At 28.6% G+C, this 27864-nt stretch overlaps 1 protein-coding gene across 1 annotated transcript in view; it reads left to right on the top strand.

Annotated features, from left to right (window-relative positions):
• LOC111026798 overlaps window positions 1-27864 on the top strand; it is a 76105-nt gene that overhangs the window by 31289 nt on the left and 16952 nt on the right. Inside the window, exon 3 of the mRNA XM_022304941.1 lies at window positions 22591-22796. Coding sequence (XP_022160633.1) covers window positions 22591-22796 — 206 coding nt within the window. The remainder of the gene's footprint in view (window positions 1-22590; window positions 22797-27864) is intronic.

Below are 27864 nucleotides of genomic sequence, written 5' to 3'. Positions count from 1 at the left end.
AGACCCGAAGCGAAAATTATTTCAATATCATCATCTTATAATAAACATATACATTTTTTTTTAATCGTTATCCTGGAATTCATCTTTGTCGTCACAAAAAGTAAAATATTATGTGTACACATTTCTTTTCTTTTCTTTTTCGTTACGATAGACAATCGTGATTGATTAAAAACATTTACCGTATAGAAACTCGCTGTTACTTTGAAATACGTCCTGCGGAATAATAATATATCCAAACAGATTAACTAACGTTTTGTGTACACAATACTATCATAACGAAGAACACATTGTACTGTACAAGAGAACGACGTACCTTAAACAAACGAAACTTAAATATCTAAACAAGCATTTCTTATTACATCCTTATGTCTGAAACAACAGAAATACCGTTCAATTTTGAGACTCTTATGTTTCATGTCAGAACACATCATCTGAATAAAAACAGTAACATACACTGTATGCACATTTTACGCTCGTATACGCATAATATATGCATTTACATAATATGAATTGAGGTGAACTTATAAAATGTGTTGGATAAGATTTCAAAAATCAAAAATGTTTTACATTTATTCATTGCGGCGGTTTGAGGGTACAAAAATACAAACTATGACTAAATGACTTACATAATATAAACGGTTGTTCGCATTCAGTTAAAAAAGAAACAATGCAGTATTAATTAAATATACGTACGCTTAAGGCGCGACCATTGATCAGTAAACAGAGTATGTAGGGTACGCGATTGCATACATTGTGGGCTAAGGGGGGGGGGGGGTCACTTTTTTAGACGACATAATATAAGACTAAAGTCAATAACGTTTTTAGGAAAAAATAAGTATAAGTATCCTCGATAGATATTTACAGCTCAATCAAGAATCATGAAATCATAATTGTATATATTTTTCGATAAACAAAGTCTTTATAAAAATAGGATTTTTATTTTTCAACATCAAACAAAATAATGATAAGTCACAATGATAATGTAATCATAAATGTTTTTAAGGCGACGGTGTGAGCATTTATATTTTTGAAGAAGCGTGCATTTTATCAACTTGAGCATATTATACCCTGGGACCAAAGTCTCCACAAGCCTTTAATCACGACGACGACGACGACAACGAAGCTGCGATACAATAAACACGCGCTCTCGAAAACGCCCCCGAACTCATCGTCCCACGCCAAAAATCGTCTTTCCGGACTTCCGAACTTAGATTATTACAAGAATCGCTCCTCTACGCAATACACAACTATCAATTACGTTTTCGCGTCGTTCGTCAGATTAACGTACGCAATGTTTTTCGTTTTCACTCACATATGATCATACCTACACATATGCGCTCACCACCTATACTTCACATCCGTCTCGCATGTCTATAAACGACGTGTACAACAGTTATAAAATATAATAGGTATGTTCAATCGCAACGTTTTATATTTCTCGCGCCCCCTCGTCACCTACCCCGATAGAGCAATTCGCCGGCGTTTGGCTACACACAAAGGACGCAGGAGAAGAGCGTGAGAGAGAAAGAGTTTCGATCGGTTTTTTCATTTTTCTTCACTCCAACTTTTTGAGCTACACACGCGCGCACGTGACGACGACGACTGCGGCAACAACGAAGACGTGTACAATGCGTTTTCAATTGCCGCACATCCGCCTTCGCGTCGCTATTTCGACATCAAAAGGCGTATATTATTATTATTATTATTACTATTACATTTGCAAGCCGTATGACACGGCGCGCGGCGACAATACGAGTCTCACGGCCAAATAATATATATATATATATACAATATATATCATATATATGTACAATGTATGTATTATATACTGTATGATAATATACACAATTGTCGGCAACAGATGCCAAGCTCTTGTGTGATGCCCGCGCTACGACCTTTGTAGCAGTGGTTTTTTTATTCCTATCGCAATTATATATATATATATACTATGTATATAAATGTATATAATATGATGTGTTTCTCTCCTCCCCGTACACAGGCACTTACAATATTAATATAATATAATATCGGTGTATCTCGACAAAAACTCGCCAATGCTCGAGAAGCGTGGGTCGTGGGGAGAGGTCGGGGTGGGGGAAAGACTCGTATTGTACAATGTCTATATACACGATCGGTTGAGCAGTATAATATTATACAGAGTGGTACAAAGAGCGGAAGCATAATGTGTTTCTAATAAAATATAAAGGTATATTATTATATCGAATATCGACGCAGCTTTTGAAAAATATATAAACGAAAAGGAAACGGAAAATCGGAGGAGAGGAAGACGACTGGCACGCGTATACGGTATACCTATATAATATACCGTCGGCTGCTGATAAAACATAGAAGTCCGTGTAGGTAGCACTGCACAGTCGCGGCACAACTCGGTGGCAGCATATATATATATGATATATGTACACGTATATAATACCTCCTGGTTCCTGTACGCGCAGAGTTTATTATTATTTTCGTTTAATGGATGTTCGACGAGGCGTAATAATAGCTTATTATAAGGGTTTTTGTTGCCATCCGACGATTTTTGGGTGGATGAAAGAGAGAATAAAAGACTATCGTCCATTATACATTACTAGCGTATAGTTGCCGGCATATATAGTTACGTATATTATATTATACGTGCGTATACCGAGGAAAACCTCAGAAAACCTAACCTAACGTCATTTTCGCTGTGAAACGTTGATATTGTATTGTACATAATATGTATTATATATTATGCGCAACGAAGATCCTCTGGCCCGGGGTCTATATATTCAACCGCTGCAGCGGTTCAACTCACTCGCGATCGTCAAAGAATACGTCATTTCGTCGTCGCAATAGTATACCTAATAATACGTTATAACGACCGACCGACGTCATCGGTGTGCACCGAGTGGCCATTACCCTCCCCCCTCTCCTCTTCCACACTACAATATACTCTGTGTCTGTAGTATATAATACGCTTGACAGGAGTATAAAAAAAAAAGTAGGAAAAATACACGATTTCCCCATTATCTATTTGGACACGGTTTTCCGTGCAGGACAACTGCCATTGTGCAACAAATCGGGTTTGGACGAGACGTTGGTGCGTTGGTTCGTTTTTCAACCAATACGTCTACATTATTCCTAATATATATATATTATAGTAATTATGTGTTATCAATGTTATAAAACGAATCGTGTCCAGGCCGTACTGTAGTACACAAGGTGAATTGCCAAGCGTGGGCACCCCAACTTGTACACCTCATATTATTTTATTATTAGGTGAAACTAAAGTAAACATTGAAATATTGATCCTAGTAAATACTTAGTATAAAATGCAACTCTAGCGCAGTAAGAAAAAAATTGCTGCATCTATCTACTAAACTGATTCGTGTATAAGTACATAACTAACCTAACCTACAGGCTATAAGCCAATAACCTAACTATGGTACTCAAGTATTTGAGTCTATTCATTATATGGATATTGTATATTAAGTATATTAGCTCTTCATTGGACAAAACCTAATACCATGTACACTGTACAACTTGTAAAGTATAAATAAATAACTTTAATTTAAGGCGTTTTCGTCTTAAAATACTATATTTCATAACTGGATGGTCTATCAAACTTATAGCATGAATGTTTTGAACTTGATACTTGCATTTCCAATAAAAACATCTCCTCGAATTCGTTCTGAGAATTCCAAAAATAATTGCATTCAAAATAATTACGTTGGGTTACGGTTTAACGTTATTTTTCCCTCTTGTTTCCCTATACAATACACCTACATCGAACAATAATGTATAGGCACTGACTATTAATCATTATAGTACTGTTTTTGCATTAACTAAATACAAAATGATAATAAACCCGAGTTCATATAAGTACAACAATATACAAAAGCAGGCCCGCACTGAAAGTTCCATAATTGGATTATATAGAAAGGGAAAATGGTTTAAGTACAAAATTTATCGGATTAAGGACGAATTTATTGTTTTAATATTCGCGTGTAATTATATAATATGTCTACCTACCTTGAGTTCCTTTTGAAGAAGAATCGCCAATTGCGTATAGTTATAACCAAGTACCTATTATTCAGAGGTATTATTATATGATAGTTCGTCGATCCAGCTTTGTACTTCCGGATATGTACCTTACCTATGATTTCTCAATGTCCGCAAATCCCGTATAAAATAAGGCATCATATGGTTTATTCGCTTGTGCAACAATAAAAATAGATTATATACGATGCTCCAAAAAAAAAAAATAAATACAACGAATGAAAACTGCTTTTCTAAAAACTATTAACTTTACGACTATGCTCGTAATAAAATATCTAATTTTCCACGATAGTGTGTGCGTTGCACGTGGTTGTCAATGTGGCGTATACTTATAATATTATGTTTACGTTTTGCACGAGATCGGAACGCATGAGATAAAATAATAGTAATTGTTGTTTGAGACATATACGTGGTTTATATCGAAAAATTACTATGAATTTATTGTTTCTTGAAAATGGCATGATATTTGACAGATTTACGACAGCGAAAGTCGGGCATTATACCAATATAAAATGTCAACGTGCCTTATTCGATTATTTTTTTTATATTACTATATTTTTTGTGATCTCGTCGTGGATTATTTATTCACATTATTCATTTTCTTGTACTCAATATTATCACGCATTAATACATCTCATAAGTATTCAAAATTTAGTGTTTTGAGAACAGAAATTACCTAAGCCTACTGACAGATTACGTTGAAAAAAAAAATTATAAATATCTCAGTCCTGACAAATAAAAAGTATTTTTTGGACACAATAACAAGTTCAGAGTACTTGCGGAGATTCTAGTTGTTGATTTCGGTGAATTAACAAAAAGTATGCTTGAAAACCGGAAGTAATACAAAAACTGTGGCGCGAATTTTACTTTTAAGATTTAAGAAGTGAAAATATTTTTTTTAGTCGTTAACTTACTATATTTCTTTTATTTTTATTTTTATTAGGTGTATTTATTTTTTCTTTTAATGGTTTATAGCTAGGAAAAGAAGTGAATTTTAGATTAAGTTTTTTTTTCATTATTATTATTTGTATACTGTATAAAATGTAGTTGTAACTTGTAGTTTGATAATGTACAAAATGTTTCCAATAAAATCACTTCAGAATAACTAATATTTTATAACTGCAAACATATTTAATTTTTAACTTCCGCAGTATTTTAATGTAACTCATGAGTATTTAATTTGATACATTACATTTAAATTACCTATATAAGTTATAGATTCATAGTGTACCTACTTGCCTAAAGTTTAGTTTGTTAACAAAATAATTTCCACTATAATTCGATTTTTTAAGCAAAAACTGCAGATTTTAGTTAAGTATAAGTAATTAAAAATTGTTTGAAAACCCATAAATGTATTCTTCATAGGATATTATTATAAGTTTGAAACTTACATTTTATATTTATAAGAAAACAAATATGTGTTCGGCGTAATAAAAATCGTATTACAATGAAGTACAATTCTTCAGATGGTTTTAGTCAGTTCTTTTGACTTTACTATTGAATTTTGAACGAAGCCAAAAGATATTATTTTTACAGTGAGTATCTTTATTTTTTTCTAAGTATTGCTTTCCGTAAGAAATGTTACCTGTGTACCGATATTTGCATTTTATAGAACATAGTAAAAAAAAATATTAAATATCATATTTTAATTGTTTCTTATGTTTTACTAAATTCCATAGTATGGCTTTGATATTTGTGACCTCAGACATTTCTGAAAACCGTGATAAATATTATACAATATTATATTGGGTTTGTTGACTTTTAAAAATCCTAAAATGAAAATAAAACTATTTTTTTTAGCAAAATGTAAAAAAGTAATAAAAGTATCATTAATTGGGTTTTCGAATTTATTATATTATATTATTATTATTAACTACCTACCTACATTAGAACTCAACACCAACATACTTTAGAATTGTGTGAGTATAGGTTTGTGGTATAAATCATTTAAGATTAGTCTTAATATTTTGAAAGTTTCATTATGCATGTATAGAAAATAATTATGTACTGAATGTCGCAAAAATTACAAGTTGCAACGATTAACATTTTTATTGAATTACACTAAACAATAAAAAAATATTTCAGAAGAAAAACCGTTATTATACCTCTGAATATCGAATTTCGTCATAATTTGAACATATAACTCACATAAAACCCTACTTACCTACATTAATTTTTTTTTTAACTCCAACAAGAATGACTTATTAGAAATCTTGTATTACTTTTTCAAGCTTTTGATTATTGACTTTAATTAACAAAAAAATCTTTAAAAAAAATTCAAACATTTATAAATAGCTAAAAAACAACTAAAATAGTCTTTAAATATAATTAAGTATTAACTACTATTACCTATTAAGTTTTGATTTAAAACAAACAAACAAAATCGATTTTGTCAAAAACTATTGTTCCGTATAAAATTTAATCCCGTTTTACTATTTTTTGTTGGTTTTTCCTAATTATGTTTAAAAGGAACTGTGAGTTTTTATTTTTTACTTTCAAAAGTATCGACTGGATCACATTCGCTTGGGAAAACCATCCTTAAAAGTTGAAGATTGAAGAAATTTATTTACTTTATAATGTGATAAGTGATGTCCAACATAAATTATTTTATATTTTATACATAGACCTAGTCAATAATTTATTTAGTATTTTTTTTTTATTACGTAGTTATAATTTTTAGTTGATTAATGCATAAAAGGTTTCAAATAATAATTACTTTAAAATTACTAACTGCTGCAAACATATTTAATTAAACATTATTAACTTCCATGAAATTCTTACATAAAATGTATACCTACTTGCGTTTATACGAATTTCCAGAATCATTCAATCAATACGAATATTGTGATCCGTAATTTTTAATCTAAATAGGCTTATAAATAAATTTTTGAATTTAAATTATAATGTAAAATATTTATGGTGTGAATTGATTTTCTTTTCGTCTTATATTAGTAGAATTTTAATCCTATTTTCCTGCATAAAAAAATATTTATTTTAATTTGTTACTTTAACAAAAAATATACTCTACTCCAAATACTGTAAGTCGACGAGAGATTAATTAAATTAGCTCACATAAATGGACAATTATATTATACTATCGGTTTTTTTTTTATGAAAATGTAGGCACTTAACAAAGTATAACAATTATATATAAATATAAAATGTTTGACTGATAAAATTGAATATAATTATTATTTCTTTATAGTTTTATGCTAGTAGCTAATAAAATTTAAAAAAATTATTATTATTCATTAATCATTACTTAAACGTCTCTATTATAAGAACAGAGTACTGAAATATTATGATATATATGTTATCAATATAAATTTGATGTACCTACCTACATAATAGTATTAAATAATAAAGCGTGTATGGCGTTATAATAAATATAATCTATACAGACGAAACACTTTAAATGTTGTGCTAAAAACTGTGCGATAATTATTTCAACCATAAATTACAATGATTGCACTTAAACCACAATATTATCTGGCAGACAACATGAGCGATAATTTAAAGTTATCAATGTCTAGGCAGGCTGTCAAAATTTAGGGATTCCATCCATCTCCACGACCAACTATAGTTAATAAATCAGTTTAGGTACTGCGAAATTAAATTACGTGCTTGGTATGTAAGCGCTGCAGTACGGTTAAACACCGCGCGACTGGGCATGATTGGGGTGGCGAAGGGTGAACGGGTAGACTCGTTGGCCGAGCAAAACGAATGAAAAAAAAAAAATTAATATGAAAAAAAAGGAGAGAACTTTCACGAATACCCAGGAGTTGTCCAGCCATAGTAGAATCTTGTGGAACACAATTATAATGGCGACGGACGAGAACGTTTTCTGAATTTAAATTGTTTACAATATTATTATTATTATTATTATTATTATTAAACATATAATATACATAATATTATACCCGTTTTCTAAATTGATACACCCACACAATTCGGTTAAGTCTGATTGCTTTACACGTGTAATTACTATATTTGGCTATCCATAGGTAGGACATATAACAGGAGTATTATATTTCTACCTACTTGCAGTTCTTAAAGATGTCTTAAAAATCTGTTAAATGCGTTATGTTCAAACAATTCGACAAAATATAAGCTACGCTAAAAATAGAAACAAAGAAATAGAGTTAACATCGCTAAGCTCAACAATGGTATGAATTCCACAAAAAATTATAAACTGTTTTCATGTGTTGGTTGTTTTGAATTATAAATTATGTAGCCACGTAGATATAGAATAAATTCAAAAAAATTCATGTATTATGTTCAAATGCTAATTAGCTGTCTTTTAAAATTCCATTTCGACGATGAAAAAAACAATTTTATAGTATTTTTTATTTCACCTCATCAAAAAATATTTCATCAATCTTATCTAAAATATAGATAGGTAGTGACAGAAAATGGACACGTTATAAAATTTTTTATGATTTTGAATGAATATCAGCAGCATTTTGAACCCTTACATTAAAGCATATTGATAAAAAGGAAAATACATTTTAACACTTAATAGATTTAATTTCAATCAACTAATTAGAGAAAAATAAATAAAAAATTTGAGTGATAACTTAGCGAAACGATAACTTTGAAAACGTCTTACACTCATACAAAAATGTGTTTGATTTTAAACCGATTTCGCTGTTTCTTACTATTTTTTAATTCGATACATAGTACAATAGCAAGATAAAATTAATACATTTTAATAAAATAATCACTATAGGGATACTAGCGATCAGTGAACTATAATTTTATACATATAATAATAACAGCCAAGTGTTTATTATACGCGATATTACTGATGTTAAGGTACAGAGCGTTATCAGCTTTCAAAAAGCTTTTTGAAAAAACAAACAATCTAGCTATTAACCTTTTATATACGGTGCGTATTTAATTGTCCTACTCCATTTCGGGAATACATGATAAAAGACAACTTGTAATGAGAAACGTTTTAGTGATTACTTTAGCTTAGCCGGCTGGCTGGCTGGTAATCACGAAACCCGAATAACGGCGGCGGCAGGCGTGAAAGCGTTTTATGTACAAAAGGAAGTCTTTGCGTTCCTGAAAGTGTTATACATCGATGTAGACCCGAAATTCACTTAAAAAGTCATTAGTTATCGAGCTGCTCAGCTTGCCCAACGACTACAATCAAAAGGGATAAAATGCTTCGTGGCCGAAAGCGCATTCGAATGGCGCTTAACAGTTTACGGAACCTTTTCACCGCTGAGAAAACTTTTCGAGTTTAAACCACCAAACGCCATGGGAATTAAATATAACGTTCTTGAAGAATTTTCGAACCTATTTTTTTTCCTCTTCTGTAATCCATGTGTATTGTGCTACTCTCGGTAAGTAAGTGTATTTAATATTAAATTTATGTTTACTCTTGTATTTCATTTTTTTTTTAACTGAAAATTGGCTACCTATAAACATGTTATACGAACGGTATCCATAAATTATTATATACCTACTAAGAACTCGTACATATAATAATACAAACATATTATTATTAACTTGTGATGTGTGTAGTTCTTTCAAGTGCAAATGTAGGTACACGATTTAAATGGTCCAATCCACAATAAAACCAGAGCTATTTAATAGCCCCGAAACCACTCATTTTTTTCTAGAAGCTCCAGTAAAACCAATGGTAATTATCGAAGATCAGCTCATATAAACAATTAGAAAAATATTTTAACAACTCCATCATATAACAGCATCCCTGAGAATGAATAACTGTTCTTACATATTTACAGTATCTGAGGAGGACGTCATACCATCAAGGGTCTGACGCATAATATATTAATATAGAATATAAAAGTAAATGCGTCCAGCAGTTCCACTCTTGTGTTGTTAGTTTAAATATTCAAGTGAATTTACTTATTATCAAACTTATAAATAAAACAACATTATCTGTTACCTCTCATCGGGTTTCTACGTACGGTCGAAAATTTAGAGTCGGAAATATAATCGGTTGCACTATTGACTTCAAACACAAGTCTATTTAATTTTCAAGTATTTCTATTGAAATTTTACTTTAGTATAAGCTCAACAGTAAAGCTGGTTACATTAAATAGGTATTTAAATAAGAAGAAGAAGAATAAATAGCCAAATAGGTATACAGTGCAGGTGGTTCATTGTTCTCTAGTTTTTTTTTTACGATAATTTATTTTATGACTGAATTAAGAGTATGTAAAATATTAATATTTTAAAATGCTCATAATTCACTTAAAAATTAAAATATCTTAAAAAACCAACGATAGAACACGGACAATGTTTTTACATTTAAGTTTGATAATATAGATCAATTTACTATAATGTTTAGGCTTACAATATAAAATTGGAACTACTAGGCATACATTTTGGTATATTATGCGAGTAAGGCGGAGACAACACATACGTATACGACGTTCTCTTAAAATGTATAAATTGCAAAATAAATTATACTATATTATTATCTATAATAAAATAAATATTACTATTTTTAGTATAGGTTATGCATATATATAGATTCAGAGCGGAGAGATAAATGAATAGGTTTTAAAATAATTATAAGTGTTTTTATTTTGTTTTGCATGAAGACACTTTTTATAATAGACAAATTCTTCAATCTTCAACTTTGAGGGTAGTTTCTAGTAACGAATTAGTACTTAAGAATTAGTCAAACGTAAAAAAAAACCTCTCACTTTTCTTAGGGAAACTGCAATATTTACGCAACATTGGTTTTTGACAAAAAAAATAACATACCTAAAAATATTATACGTAATTAAATACAAGATTCCTAGTAGGTTTTTCTTGCAGCTACCTAAAAAAATAAATAAAATTCATTAAATGCACAATTTTTTTTTACAGACATTTCAAGTTATTTTTTTCAGAAATAGATAATATTATATAAAAACTCAAAATAACGATTTTAGATATTTTTCTTATAATTTAAAAATTGTTATTTGTAGGAACTTGAAACTTTTTATAATTGAATTAATTATTATTTACCATACATACTACGCAATTGTATTTTCAAAATAATCAGATTAACTGTGTGTCTTACACAGTTATGCGCACCACATTACCACTAACCTATTTACACCATTCTATTCTAAACGTCGATATTATTATATTATAATAGAGTGATACACTATAATAAGTAATAACTAACTATAAATTAACAGTGCCTATACAAACACATAAATTATATAAGTTATAAACAAATAAATAATCTTTAGGATTTTCTACTTTTTTCGTCGTATATATTCAATATATTATATTTACAATGATTTATCATTTAGATCATATTTGACACATCCATTACAATGACCTAATGTAAGTGGTAGATCGCCCTCCATGCATAAAATGTATAAAAGTTTAAATAAATACGTAATTGCTCGAAAAGTCGTCCAAAACTAAGATATTTATTGGAAAAAAAAAATGATTTCATGTATATAGAGGTATTAAACGTGTAGTACATAAAATTACTTTTCATCATGTCAACGGGGGGGGGGGGAATATGGAATGCGTGTATGTATACGTAAAATATTTTCACCTTTCCCTCCTCGCAGTGACTTGTCAAGAACCGCCCCTGACTCAACGCCTCCAGCAGTGCGACTTCTTCGGGGATTTTTTCAACTTGATTTTATAGTTTCTGCACACATTTTGCATAAGCTATCTGTCTATCGAATATTTGCAATAACCGTTATATGCATAATTTATAATATATGATATGACTTGACATTTTATATGCAAAAGAAGCAGCACCTATACTGCAGTCACCTACACTAAATTTGCAAACACATTTATTAATTTATTATTACTCCTTTTTTTTTATCACATTTTTAACTTCATCGTTGTATAACCTAATCTAAATATTATTATTTGATTATTTTTTTTAAGTTCTATTTTACCAGAATATATTACATAATACATAGCTTCTGATTTACATTTATTTATTTTTATTTTTTATAGTCCATGGGTGTTATTTAAGTATGCATTTATTTATAAAATTGAGGCGTGTAAAAACTTATTTTAACAACACGTATATAACAATTACTTATTAGTTATTTACAATAAATATACCACAAACATTTAATTAGTTTTCTCAGCTTAAAATACTCGACAGGCATAGATAATTGAAACTTCAATAAAATATGAAATTGTGTTGTAATAACTAGTTTAAAAAATAGGGAATTAAATTATTCGCCCTGCCGTACCGGCCGGCACTAACTAGTAACTTACATACCGTATAGTTAACAGGAACATAAATTACTAGGTAATATAAATTTACCTAATACTAATAAATCATAAAATATCTTTAGAGATAGAGACTGCAGACGGCGCCGTCTCCGATGAGAATCGTTTTTGTTATGCATAATGCAACTTCTTAATTCATCAATGAGTTCATATTCAAGCACATCAGTTACGTTGACTCACTCAATGGCGAGTTACACTCGAAACCTACTATATACACCAGAGTGAATTCTCCCCGGTTTTTTGATGAGTTATTATACAACATAAAAGTTATGTTTAGAAAATTAGTTTATGCTACTCATTAATATTAAATATTTATATGACTATTATATTATTTGACATATAAATACAAATCATTTATAATTTAAATTACAGCAACTAGCAAGTAAAGAAAAAATATCTAAATACAATAAAAAAATTATTATTAGTCACTAGCTTCTAACACAATTCGCTAAGAATGAATACTGATTTCGGCGACAATATCAAAAGTCACGCAGTTAGTTGTGAATGGTCAAGGGTAAAAATTATCATAAAAAAATATTTAAATATTATTATTATTTTATTTAGCTAAAAAAAAATGTTTAATAATAGTAAGTTTTGCTTGTATATCTTAATAAATTGTGATTGTTGAATATTTACGCAATGAAATACAGTAACATATTTCATGCAATAAATATTATAATGCAAGTAGGTATCTACCTATATTCATTTATTTAAAGCTTAGTTATTTTATAGATTTTAAAAATAATAAGATTCATGCTTATAAAAAATTACCCTTTATATTTTATTTTCAAATAAATCTCTTTCAGCGCTGTTTATAGTTAATAGTTTTATGAGATCATCTCTTCGCTTCTTTTATCTCTATAAATGATTGATGAGACTTGTTACAGCAGATTCTTGACGAATAAAGTATGTTCAAACAACAATTTTTCAAGTGGTTTTTTACTAGTAATTACTATATCAGTATCTACAGAACATAAAAAGAAAAACATCCAATTTCGTTAACAGTATATATAATACTTAGTACTTAATATTATGTAACTTCTGAAAATTATTTTGATCGTTATTCGAAATTAATACAATTCTACTTGGCTCGTAGAGTTTCTATTGGAAAATTGGAAAAAGTTTTAACTTTTAATACATTTCTGTGTGTAATGTCTTACGAGTTAGGCATATTGACTTAAAATATAGCTTAGCAACTCAGAGACCAGAGTAGAACTTTTATGACGCAAAGACTTGTATATACCATTTTAATTTTTCCGAGATTTTGAGTAAGAAAAATATATGTTACGCATTTAACTAATTAGCATTTAAACAAATAAATGTCATTAACAATACTATTTTCATATAAGTATTATATTTTCAAAATTAATTATTATAATTTTTTTTTTAAATTATTTAGTTACAAATAGTTGTATGTGATTATAAATTGATAAATTGATATAATTATCACATCGAGTGTCATTACAACTAATTGTGCATAATAATATTAATTATGGTGAGAATAAATTGCTAATGTTAATAACATTGATATTACTTAACTATAATGATAATAGTAGCAATGGTAAAGATAACATTTAGTATTTAGTATTAATCTTCGTCTTCCAATGAAAAACCCTCGGTGTCCGTTAGAAGGACATATTGCAGCAGACGCCTGTTGTGAGTTAGATTGTAATGAAGGACTCCGTCCGAATCTTTAAGCTCGGCATGAAAGTTTTAAATTGAGTTTTGTTCCAGATATTTATGATGGGTGAATCAAGTGTCGTTATGGATCTGACAATTCATCTCATTAACCACTAGGTACGGCACTTTTAGGCATATCCTTGGACATTTATATTGAACAATTTGGATCTTTTTTATTTTATTAGATGAACCTGATATCCAAACAGGGCTGCCATAGGTTATCAGTGGCCTGATTATTAAAGTGAATAGAAAGAAGGATGATTTTATTTTAAGTTTACTAAAGGATAAAGAATCCTCATCCTGAAATAGCCTTGTGCGAGTTTTTGGTTTATGTGAATATTCCATTTTAGCTTTTAGACAAGAATGAGTAAAGATCCCGAGGTATTTGACTAAGCCGTTTTTTCTATTCCGTTGTAATATTGTAATGACCTGGTTGTCTATGTAAATGTTTATGAGCTCGTTGTATCTTTTTAGGGTAAATCTTTAGGTCACTCATTTTGTTAGGTTAAGGTACAACTTTCATTTTTCGAACCAGGCTGTAATTTAATTTAATATAGCTTGTAGTTTTTGAATTGATGATCGACTGAATTGTAGTGTTAAACATTGCTACTTGATAATTGGGAATGTCAATTATATATTAAGACGGTACCTATCTCTTGTGAATATTTTGTTATACCTACTTAAAAAAAATAACAACAGTACAAAGATAGGAAGGTATAATTTTTACTTTTATAATATTATATTATTATTTAATATTTTTTATGAGCAATGGTGATGTTTCTCTGCACATAACATGGTAGGTCTATAACACAATTACAAATAGAATAGGTATACACAATACGGCATAAATATTTAATAAATAATACTTACAGATAAATGTATTTTAAATATTCAACAGTTACATCAATATAAGTAAGTATTTAACTGCAAAACTAACATAAAAGAAAAATATATTTAACATAAAAAAAATCGATGTTATAATAGAGCGGTTGAATTAGCTTTTAGCTAGTTGACTTATTTTCCAACATGCTCATATGTCTGTGATGATATTTTCTTAAATCCATTATCCACACAAAGAGCGTAGTAACCAAGAACCCGACACGTCTATACAGCCATATAGGTGATTTTGTAGGTGTTTCGTGTTTCAGACCAAACGCAAACATCCTCTGTACCTCTCCAATAACGTAATTGGAGTGTTGAGAGGCGTGTAGCACTTGTAATACTAAAGTATTTTTATATGTTGCAAAACTATTGTTTTACATATTTTAAATATGAACTATTCTATGTATCATGTTATTTGTCTATTAAATTATTTATACTGAGATAAGTACACCTGTTTATAATTATGTTTACATAAATTTTCAAATAAGTTCTAGCTTTTAGTTTAATGATATTTTGCCGACCAATTAAAAAAAAAAAATTTTGACTAACTTGGCTTTTAGACTCATTTTTAAAACAAAGAATCGACACCATAAAAGGGAACTTAATGTCAATTTAAATAAAACAGTTGGAAACATAAAAAACGTGAACCAAATTATGAACCCACTGACCTTCTCTGTAGTCTATTGTTCCAGCCAAGACATCCATGGGCATCAAACGTAAATGTAATTATATGTTATTAATTAAATTACAAAATGTATGTTACTGTAGGTAAATTATTGCTAGGTACAACATGTAAACATCGAAAATACGAGACTGTAGGATTAACCTTACGACTGCTGTAGTGCAAGTATGTTATTATTATTTAAGAAGCTCCTATACTACCTATTATTTGAAATACCTAAGTTAATCAAGTGCTTGAAATAATCCATTTTTACTATTTTTTTTCAACCCATTAAATACTTATTCTATATAGAGACGTATCATAAGGTACCCTAATTATTACTATAAATAGGAACTATAATAAAATGTAATTTAACTAAAAAACAACTACATTTAATATACCTAATTATTTTTAACCATTTCTTCAAATAAAAAAAACATTAATATAAAATGTTTTTGACTGTTTTTAGAACCTTAGTTGTTAAGTTTAAAACTATATATAATATAATAGTTTTATTTTTATATTAATGGATAATACGTAACGATACGAAATATTATGCATGTTCCAGAGATTGTGACCAGCTGCTCTAAACTACCTATACAATATACATATTTCTTTGTTATTTAAAAAAGGATATGAGAATGATTTATCATTTATGTCATTTCATTAAATCAAAAACAAACATTATAGTATATCTTCCGCAATGCATGTCTTAATAGTTATTTTTAACTATTGTTTTAAATTTATAAATCCGAATGTTCGTGATGATTTCACTGAAATATGTAAGTAACCAGTACAAATGTAATACAACTAAAGTTCTCGATATAGGGTAGACAAATCTCTGACCTAACTATGTACTTTCAAAGAAAGTGTACAAATTAAACTATTCATCAAAATAGCCAAAAATAAAACTTATTACCCTAATTGGGTATTGTCATACACAATTTAAATAATGAATTGAATTCACAAACAGATAGATTGTGTGTCATGAAGACTAAATAGTTGTCATATTTATACAGCAAAATAACATTTTGATATTATACAGAATCAATAAAAATTGCATATGTATGGCATATTTATGTCAAACAATCACCACTGATAATGTAGCTAAATTAAACCAAAAGAAAGTTATTCTAATGCAACGACTAAAAGTTCAAAAAAATTATCTTTAATACTTCTAGTATTATAATCATAATATATTATATTGTACTTATTTAAATGGATAGTAAAAATATCAAGGATAAAGATATTACCATTTTATTTATTAATTTTTCATTTAGGACTTTTGAATTAAACATTATAGAATCGTCTTCGCACTAATTACTCACAGTACAAAAAACAATAGCTTATAACAGTTATAACTAAACGATAACGGATTCCACAAATCGTGTAAGCAAATGAACAACTACAAAGATGGACGCAATGGTTTTACATCGTATACCAATATCCTAAGAAAATGCTTTCTTTGAAGTGGAATAATTAATAAACTAAAAGTCATAATACTTCAATAGTTCAATAGCATACATACGTATATAGGTATATATGTACGTGAAATATCGGAATACCTAGTATAGCAATGTCAAATAACAATTAAAATAATATATTTGTGTGGTTTTCTAAAAAAAAACTAATAGTAAAATATTATCATTTCACACGGCACTTTCATAATGGTATTAATTATTCAATTAAAAACCTCAATTACTAATACACATCGTTAGTATCGTAACGCACTGGAAATATAATTTATTGCAAAAAACAATAATCGATCACCAAATTGTAATATTATTACAAATATTTACGGCGAGATTGATTGGAATACATATACACAACTACACAAACACGCATGAACCATTTTTCTCTCAAAACAAACATTTTTTAACTACCTATTTATTTTTTTTTTTTTCATCCGTAAATGACGCTCGTCATGTTTATTAACATTTTAAAAATGGAGTTCAAATAAAAGTATTCATGAGTCGCTACAACACAATCAATGTCAACCGAAATCCCGACCAAACTTTTGCAATCGATGTTTCGTATATAGGTACCGTAAATGTTACTACTCGTACGTATATAGTTTATTTAGCATTATTTTAATTTTTAATACTCATTAATTGCTACACCTACAATTTCGTTCCATATAAACGCGGCCTATCTAAATGCATCGTGACCTTAATCGTTACTGGTTTTCCGGAACTATACAATGCATTATGAAAGATACGACAAAATAGAATAATGATAATATGAAAAAAAAAAAAACATTATATTATTATAAAGGTTTTAAACTCAAGACTAATGGTTTTGTAAGCGGCATGCATATAATCTAAACTGTGTTTTCCTTACAAAGTGCCGTAATCCTGTCTAAGAGAGTTATAATATTCAAAGTATAGGTACTCTTGAACTTCCAAGTACCTACCAGCAATAAAATTTAAAATAAAGCTACAACTTGTTTTCTCCGGTATCGTTTTTAGATCAAATACTCCGGCAATGATCAAATTGTATCGATAATTCGCAACAATAATGTTCGTTATATAATATTATACACATACGGACGACATAATATACGTATTGATAATATTATATTGTACGCCATATTATATTATTATGTAGGAAACAACACGAATTATTTTGACTTTGAATAATTTCTATAATACACGTTCAGCTTAATATATTTTAAAGTTTAAATGAATGAAATATCTTTTGTATTAATCAATTAAAAAAACATTTGGACCATTTTAATACGCCCATATTATTATAATTTCTCTCTTGATACTCTTTATAAAATCATTAAGTTAGGATCTCTTCTACCCTAATCAGCCTAATGAGGCAAACTTTTTGGATAAGCAAAACAGGTTAATAGAATAAACGATTTATTAAAATGAACATTTTTCAAGCTGATTTTTAATAAAATAAATAAATCTTTCTTTATTTTCAAGATTATCTCGTTTAATTATTCATTCTTTTCACCATCAAAATATAAAATTGAAAAAAAAATAGTACCTTATGCGTAATTAATTTTAATACACAAATACATTTAATTTTCAGAGTTACAAAAGATCAACGCGGCGCATTGATGTGTAAATACTTCATCACAATAAATAGATGATGCTATGACACCTATCCTAAAACTCCTCTAAATATTGTTCGTTTTTTTAGAAGCAAACAACAGCATTTTTACAAACTGAACCCTCTAAAAAGTGCACACACCTGAATAGAGGACAGCATTATTTTAACGTCAAAGAGTGCCCGGTATTTAGAGGTTTAACAATAACCTTACGAACGCAACAAACAAACCTAACTTTACCCAAATGTATTTAATTATTATAACGACGGTGAAATAAGAGAATATATTAAGTCAAAATGAGGTAACAATAATAATGTGTGGTTAAACTGCAACTGCGGGTTTTAGGTGATATCGAGTATCGACGTTTACGTTCCGGACATGAAAGGCGTTTGGTATAAAACGTTGTTTCCAGAACTCGGTTAGAGACATTTATTTTTGTGAAAACTATATTGATGAAAACCCAAAACGAGAGTAAAACCGTTCGTTTGAGGTCATCATAAAAGTATGTATTTTAATATACGAAGCCCATTAGTGAGGCCAGAGAGCGTTAACTCAAATTATCAGTGTACTAAATAACGGTGTGAATAATGATGAGTATTTTCTTTTGTAAGCAACAACACAGTATTATAGTTTTGAATTTTTTCAAAAAAAACTTTTCATAACATTTCTTAAAAATAAATACATACTGGAGATCTGGTCTCTCTTGTATAAACTACTGATTTGTCTGAATATTATTTATAGTAAAATTACCAAAATAACAATAAATGATAAATGAAACACCAAATGAATACGAACGAACGAAAAAACTCAAAGTCGATTAATTTTGAACGCCAAGGGCTTCGTAAAGATCTGTATTGATTATTAAATACAGTACCTTTAATCTCTCTCTCTCTCTCTCTCTCTCTCTCTCTTTCTCTAGTCGCGCTTTAGATACTCCACAATAACACTACTTACACAGTTACACAAATGGTATTTCAACAAACACCAAAAACCATTAAACCATCCAAAAAAATACCTTATTCACTATATTACCTCGTAGTCAAATACCCGGGTCTTACAATAACATACAATAACATGGTCACAAATACAGAGTGATTCATCAACCATGCTCACATCCTGCTATGTGTACGTTTGCCAATATTTTAATCAAATTGTGATTTTTGGAGCTTCTAATTACACTTAAAGATAATTTTATTCAACAATTCTTAGAATTGTTTTATATCATTCAAGGAGAATCCAATGGCGATACAAACTTCTTTTTCTTTTCAAATGAAAAGCGCCCTTTTTTTACTGTACTTTGTTACTTGGGTGATTTTTTTCGACGGGTCTAAATTTAAATTCCAACGAGTGACGAGTACTAGAGATAATGGTTCTTGATTGTTATGGTTCGACATAAAATATAAAAATATATGTAATATTTAGTCTATATAGTACTCTTATCACATATTTTATTCGAACAATTTTTAAAAACTAAAAAATTGCAGATCATATATTTATTATTAAGTACTATTATTTTCATATATATTTTCAAATCATCATAATATACCCATATCAAACCTATTATTATGGGCTATTATCCTCAATATCCTTAGTACATAAAGTATTAGTTTGAATTTAAATTTAGATACAACAAAATTTACAAAAAAATTCAGTTGGTTGATAAATTATAGTAAAAACACGTGGTTCTTATATTTTAAAAAAAATAAGTTTGAATCTCCACGCTTTAATGGCATGAAAAATCCAAGAATTTTAAAATATGGTCGTACAATTTTAAGCCTAAAAAATTCTAAAAATCAGATTTAAAATAAATAAATTATTGTCAAAAGCAAAATTGGTGGTGAGCATCACTAGTAAAACGCCCTATACAGTACACAAGGAAATTCGCTAATTGAAAAATAACCGTCTCGATAGCTATAACAGAGAACCAAGGATGGACGAGGTGTTTCTTAAAATACTTCATTTCGAATTGAAAATGAGTGCAAATAATATAATCGTCGATGTTTGTTATATATTTCCTGTTAAATTGTTGCGAGATGGAAATCAAATCACTACAGTTGTAGTATGATGGTCGGAAAGATATTATTATAAACATCATATGTTATATTTTGGCTTAAATTTACGAAATTTATATCGGAAATGATATGGTTTTTTCCGGATGCGTTTGTATGACCGTCCACCCGTGTATATTATATATATATATATATATATATATATATAACACGTCATACCTATATATATATATATATATATATATATATATATATATTACGGAAGAAAAATGGCACTGCACATATCGTTCCACCCCAACTGTTCGTAAGTATTATATGACGTCATACGAAAGTCGCAAAACGGTTCATTAACATATATATACCTCTGACACTAGTTATCCGGTGCGTGTACCGACGGCGGTGGCGGCGATGGTAGTGGTGGCCAACGCCGTCGTATGCGTATACCAGATAATATATACCCCAACCCCATGTAGGGGGTGGTTTTCTTCCGCAGTCTTTATCCGTCGCCGGGTTTTATTATGATAATTACACCGCAAGGTGCGTCGGCGTACATTATTATGTGTTTATATAAATTATTATTTGCAACCGGATGATTTATACCATGTTGGCGCAATGTAATAATTCATCGGGCGATGCCAAGGCCATGCGGAGCTTTAGAAATATAAATGAAAAAACCGAAATCATTCTTTACTAATAGCATACACACGTCCCCGAACACAACGCAAAACTTGGCCTCGCGCGAAAGCCGATATATTTCTGTGTGGTTGTCAAACGCAGTTAAAATCAACCGTTATATAGCTAGGTAGGTAGTGTGATGCCGCGGCGGTGGCGTTCATAAAATTAAAAACCAACACCTGGAAAAATGAATCGGAAACCCTACACACATATATAGACGATAAATCTCGAAACTATAAATCACATTCGTCCCAATGCAAAACAATAGGCATCGGAATATAAAGGTTATTCGAGCTGTTGTCATATTAAATACACATATTTCATGCTATATATTCTACGTGTGCGTATCTGCAGTTGTATTTAATTAACCCTCTTGCTTAATTTGTAGATAAAATTATATTTTTACAAAGTATTTAATTAATCACAAGCACGCAGCATTTTTTTTATTTTGATCAAAGAAAAATGATTTTACCTTTGTAATAATATGATCATTTCATCAAATACATATGACATTACATTTTCGTTGTATGAATTGTTTGATCCGATCGGCCATTCAAACCACGTGCGTTAAGACATCATACACGAAATGTTTAAATTGTGTGAATAATAAATTAATCACACCATAAAATTCAAGTACACAATAATATTATCATATATTCATATATTGACTACAATGGGCAATATTTTTTAACCTTGAAAATTACAGTTTTAAATTGTAATATAATACGATAATGTCTACATCGTTTGTGTTTCCAACAGAAAAACTAATACATTTCAAAATATTATTTGAAAATTATACATTTCATATTAGGTAGATATATTATATCTGGGTACTAATATTGTATTTAAGATAACAAAGAAACGTTTTGAGTACCCAGTAAGAGAATCCACTGATGGCATAAATGGACAAATATTAAATTTAGCAACAATGGTCTGGACACATCACAAACATGCCACTCTTAAGAAATATTAAATATTGTCATAATATTATGTATTATGTATGCATATACAAAAATGTTTATAATACACACGATATTACGAATTACATGTGACAATAATGGCGTAGGGTTTATGTTGGTTCTTGTGCGACCCACACCATTTTTGGTATACAAAGACGTTCACACTGAAAGAAACTCAAAGGGGGAAGTTGTACTTTCAAACCTCCCCGTCACTGTGCAGTGCATATAGGTACCTTTATTTTGTATAGGTATACCTTTAAAGATAGAAGTAATAATAATAATATATTTATTTTAAATTACTTTTAACTTTTGAGGATAATAGTAACTTTTGTTTGCAAGTGTACATTGTAGTATATTATTGTTTTTATTGACTTACAGAATGTGTTGGCTTAAGGGACTTGAAAATCCACGTCCCAGTGGCAGTGCGATCTGGATCCATACTGAGAATGAACTGTACATACGATTTGGAAAATACGGCACTGTATTCAATAAAATGGTATCTGAGGGATCAAGAATTCTATCGATACGTGCCAAAAGAATCGCCTCCCACCCGTGTATTTCCAATGCCTGGAATTATAGTTAATGTGAGTAAAAATAAATGATTTTAACCCCCTTTTATACTCAATTACCGTATTAAACTGAAAATCGAATGACGATTTAAAATAATTGCATTCAAAAAGTCCAGTTTAGTAAGTTCAAGAGTTTAAATTTCAATTGATTTTGAACTAGATATATTTGGAATCGATTTCAGAAATGTAATATTTTATTGACATAGGTAATTTTTACTCATATTTGTATTCAATACTTGATGAATTAAATTATTTATTTGAAGAATTAATGAATTATTATTAAATTTGAAGAATTAATGAATTATTATTAAGGAACAATTTATATATATAATTTATTAAGTACATTATCTAAGTAATAATTTTATAAATTTATTAAATTAGTTAATTATTTAAAAGTTTGTATATTTAAAATTTTGATTTGTGAAAATACTCAGAAATGTATTCTGCTTTGAAATATATGAAATTTAAAATGGGGAAAGTAGGTAACCATTCTGCTGCACAGTAGCTGTCGAGTGTATCTCGTTAATTGTCATTGAGTAAGTCACTACAATGTATGTGTTAAATTTGAACTCAATGATTAATCATTGCAAAAGAAAAACGATTATGAGTGGAGAAAGTCTGTCAGTCTAAATATTACTAAGTATATTTCATGATATGGTCTTAGATGTAATTGCTATTAAAGTAATAATATTCATTGTACTATTGTCTAATAGTATTTATAGTAGGTTGAGTTAATTTTTTCCGAAAACATTGTATTTATGTAATATATTATTAATACTTAAATGTTATAAAAGTATACATTATACTATTTAAATAATTTATTATTTTTATTAACTTTTGAGTGAAATTTGACAACATTTATCAAAATCACGATCGTTTGCAAATTATTTTGTAGTTTAAATTCATAAAATTTATTATTTTAATAGTTTAAGTTTGAAAATGTAATACATGTTTCTTCAAAAGTGGTTCTTACAACAAACTCAAAATATTGAACATACATAATATATTATACAATTTTTTTTATGACATTTAAAGTTCAGATTTTTACCGAATTCTAAATTCAAACTAAAAATATTGATTAATGACCTCTACCAATGTTTATTTTTTTGTAATTCATAAAAAAATTTTATCTTAGGGACTTGAGGCTTATCACCATTAAGACGTATAACTGTTTTAACTTTTATTAATGTCTATTCATATACATTGCAAATTTCCAAAACATTTATATTAATTCAATGTCATTAAATATAATACATACCACGAACATTGATTAATTATACTTATAATTTAATCAATGCCACAAACCTATGTCTACACGGTTTTACAATGACGATGATATTGACTTACTTATAAGCTATAAGTTTATAACAGTAATATAATATTATATAAAATTATAATCATTATTTTATAATGCAAACGATATTCTTATCAACAATTTTTCAACTCCCTCCCTGAAAATTAAAGTATGTGTGTATAAAATTATTATCATTATTATTTATCAATTATGCTGTTGGAAATCCTGACTCGAGATTTGCAACCATCTCCCCATCCTTAAGAAATTGAATTCTAAATAGGTCCCTGTACCCAGTATTAGATAGGTACTAAAAATTGAGCCACACCGTTTATAATCCAAATAGGTAGGTATATGCAATGATTTTAATTTAAACTTAACACATTCATAAAGATGACTTAATTAACAACGATTTACCTATACACTCGACATATTTTGTGACTCAGTAAAATTAATGCCCTGATTTTTTATTCCACATTAAGTAATTTATTGGTTTATAATACATGTTTTTAATCGTCATCAATTCTAATCATATAAATTAATTCCAAATAATGAAATTAAATATTTGTTTTGACTTCATTAATGGGTGGGTTACACACACGAATAAATTAATCGATAACGCCATCTAGACATGGGGACATTACTTTTGATTTTATATAATAGCCGAGCAAGTTTGTGGTTTAGTTTTAATTATATTTGTGCACGTACCGGTTCATTTAAATAACTTCTATAGTCTTACATTACAATGCCAGGTTTTTACATTTATTATTGAACTAATGCCAAATATGAATTTCTGTGCCATTTGTTTTGTGTATACACATGTGCATAACAAATACAACGAGTGATTAATTATTTTAATATTTTATGTACAGTACCTATTTAGAAAAGAAAATATTAATATATATTTTTGTACAGTATTATATTTACACGTGAGGTTTTATATAAACATACGAGATAACGTCATACAAAGGCATATATTCAAAGGTATTCAATTGTATACAATTGCATACAATTGCTTGAGGGAGGTTGCATGTAGGTAACCAACCGACGGACGCCGGTTATAACAACTAATTTTTAATTTCAGTCTTAAACAAATGATAGGTAATTACAAATTTATATTGCGCCATTTCAACAACAATATTATATTATTGTTATTTGTGGCACAAGCTTCGTAACGTTATTACTGACCACTATAAAAAATTACGAATAAAAATTCATAAATACTATTAGTTTGGTCGGATTGTACAGGCAATAATATATTGTATTGTGATGAGATTTACGATTCGTTTTCACAACTAGTTTTCGACCATAATCATTGATAAAAACTACAAAGGGAAAATATAGAGAGAAAGAGGGCACTATTGATAAATGTGATCTAATAAAATACAAAAGGAAGGGATTATGGTCTATAGTGTTCAACAACTTCTATATCGAATCAAGTAAAAGTTTTATAAAGCTCCGTTCTGTTAGACTATATGTACAATGAATAGAGCCAGTTTTATATTTCATTCGATTTTTGACGATTGAACTCTTTATTAGATTGTTTTTTTCCTTTCACTTGTATTGATTCATGTATCGTTTCTGAAAACCCATTTTGTGTTTAATTTAAATCCAAATAGGGTTAATAATATTGTATGAGTGTTGTGAGTTTGTAATAACTTACATTGTGTCTAATTTTATGTGCGCGGTACAAAAAATATTGCAATTATTGATGAACATCTTTAATCCTAATAGTCATTAAATAATAATATAGTCATATAATAATATATTATGCAGCATTAAAAAAACAATATAATAATAATAAAACTATACCCAGTCGAAAAAATTTTTAATTACTCAAAAAAAAAATATGAACTCTATTATAAATATTAATATACATTTTACTATTAACTTCACCAATCAGTCATTCTCGGTAATGACTAGGTAATCACTAATCATTATTGACTATTATTGTTATAATCGAAAGTAACTACTTATTATGTTTATTACCTACACGGCTACACTTCTCGTATAATTTTATCATCACAACAGTCAACAATACACCGTCCCTTTGCTGCCCTGTTACTTTAATTATTTTTACAACATTAATTAATAATAAAATGTTTAGTAGAATATAGAATAAAATATTTATCATAGTTGCACAAAGGGTTTCCCTTGTTCTTGGCTCTATTTCTTGGACGCCTTAACTAAACAGTTTGGTTCCATTAGTTGAACTAGTTTCTGACTTGTATTCGGTTTGGTCTGGTTAAAGTTGTGCGTATCATTGTTAATTATTTTAAACTTTTAATATGAGATACACTTCTTGTTATTTGTTTACTATCCTTCTATGCTTTTATCACTGAAGTGGAAAAAAAGACGCATACATTATCCTTTTTCAACCTCGCCATTGTGGCAATCGAACGAGACTGTTAATTGTGTTTATTCAATTTTAGATCTTATCATAATTATTATAATTTTTTTTTTTTTTAATTAAAAAAGTCCGAGTATATAACTATGATAACTCGACAATTACAATAAAATAAAATAAAATTACAAATTACAAAATACATAATTATATAATTACAACAATGAAATATTCGGTTGGGCAATATTGACACTTGACACAAAAATGACTAAAATAGATAGGTATAATCAACGCGTGTACAATATTTAATTTATTTATGATTTTATTACTTCAATCATATTATACTACTATACCATGATTTATGACCTTGTTATAGGTACTACATATATATATATACATGTATATTTTATTTATATAACTTATTACTTATATACACACTATTCGAAGTATAAATTTGATACATTGAACTAAAGAAATTATTTTTTTCAGAAATACGTAAAATCTATAATTGACAAAACCAATACATTAGGTACCCCGTCTATGCGTATCAGTGTTTGGAAGAAACGAATTCCTTTTTATAAAAAAAGAACGAGAAAATGAACGAGTTCTTTTTTCAAGGAATAATAACAAAATTTTTCGTTTCTTTAAAGTTCCAATTTAGACAGATATGTAAATAATTCAAATTAAAATACTTTTTTTCTTAGTGTGTATATTTCCAAATAGTGGTAGTTATCGAGTATCGAAGTTAATCGAATAATTTAATATTAATTTATACTGTTTAAAAATAATAAATTTAGACGAATGAAAGAAAAAAAATATGTTCAATATTATATTCTTAAATTAAATAGTAAATTATAAATGTCCTTGTAGGTATGAATAAGTATAAATAAAAAGTTAAATACCTAAATTTAAATATGAAAAAAAAACATTGATGATCAAACAAGATTTTACTTGGAACTAAAAAAGGAACTCGTTCATGTTCCAAAGAAATGGCAAAGGAAAGAATTTTTTTTTTTAAAGAACGAGGAACAGAACGCGCATTCCTTTTTATAAGGAACTTGCCAAACACTGAATTGCATGGTATGCATAGTATAACATATTAAAAGAAGATAATAATTAGACTATAAAGTATAAACACATTAATAATATTACAAAAGAAATATGAACATGGCCAAAAAAAAAAGATATGACTTCCTAGTAATTAAGTTTATTAACTACTTTATAGTTTATACATCCATATCTACTTTTTGGTTCTAAGATAAACCATTATTCATTTAAAGTATATTTATTTTATTTTAAAACTAGTCTACAATTCTAACGTTTATGTAATGTTTGATGGAAACACCAAATATCTGAGTAAACCAATAAATACTTTTTAACAGTGAATGGAAAAGTTTGTAATCTTTTTCTTTAGAAATTAACTGCAGCTGATGTACCCAGCTAAAACG

The sequence above is a fragment of the Myzus persicae genome, unplaced genomic scaffold, assembly GCF_001856785.1.
Source record: "Myzus persicae strain clone G006 unplaced genomic scaffold, MPER_G0061.0, whole genome shotgun sequence".
NCBI lineage: Eukaryota > Metazoa > Arthropoda > Insecta > Hemiptera > Aphididae > Myzus > Myzus persicae.
This window is presented reverse-complemented; position numbering and strand designations above follow the sequence as displayed.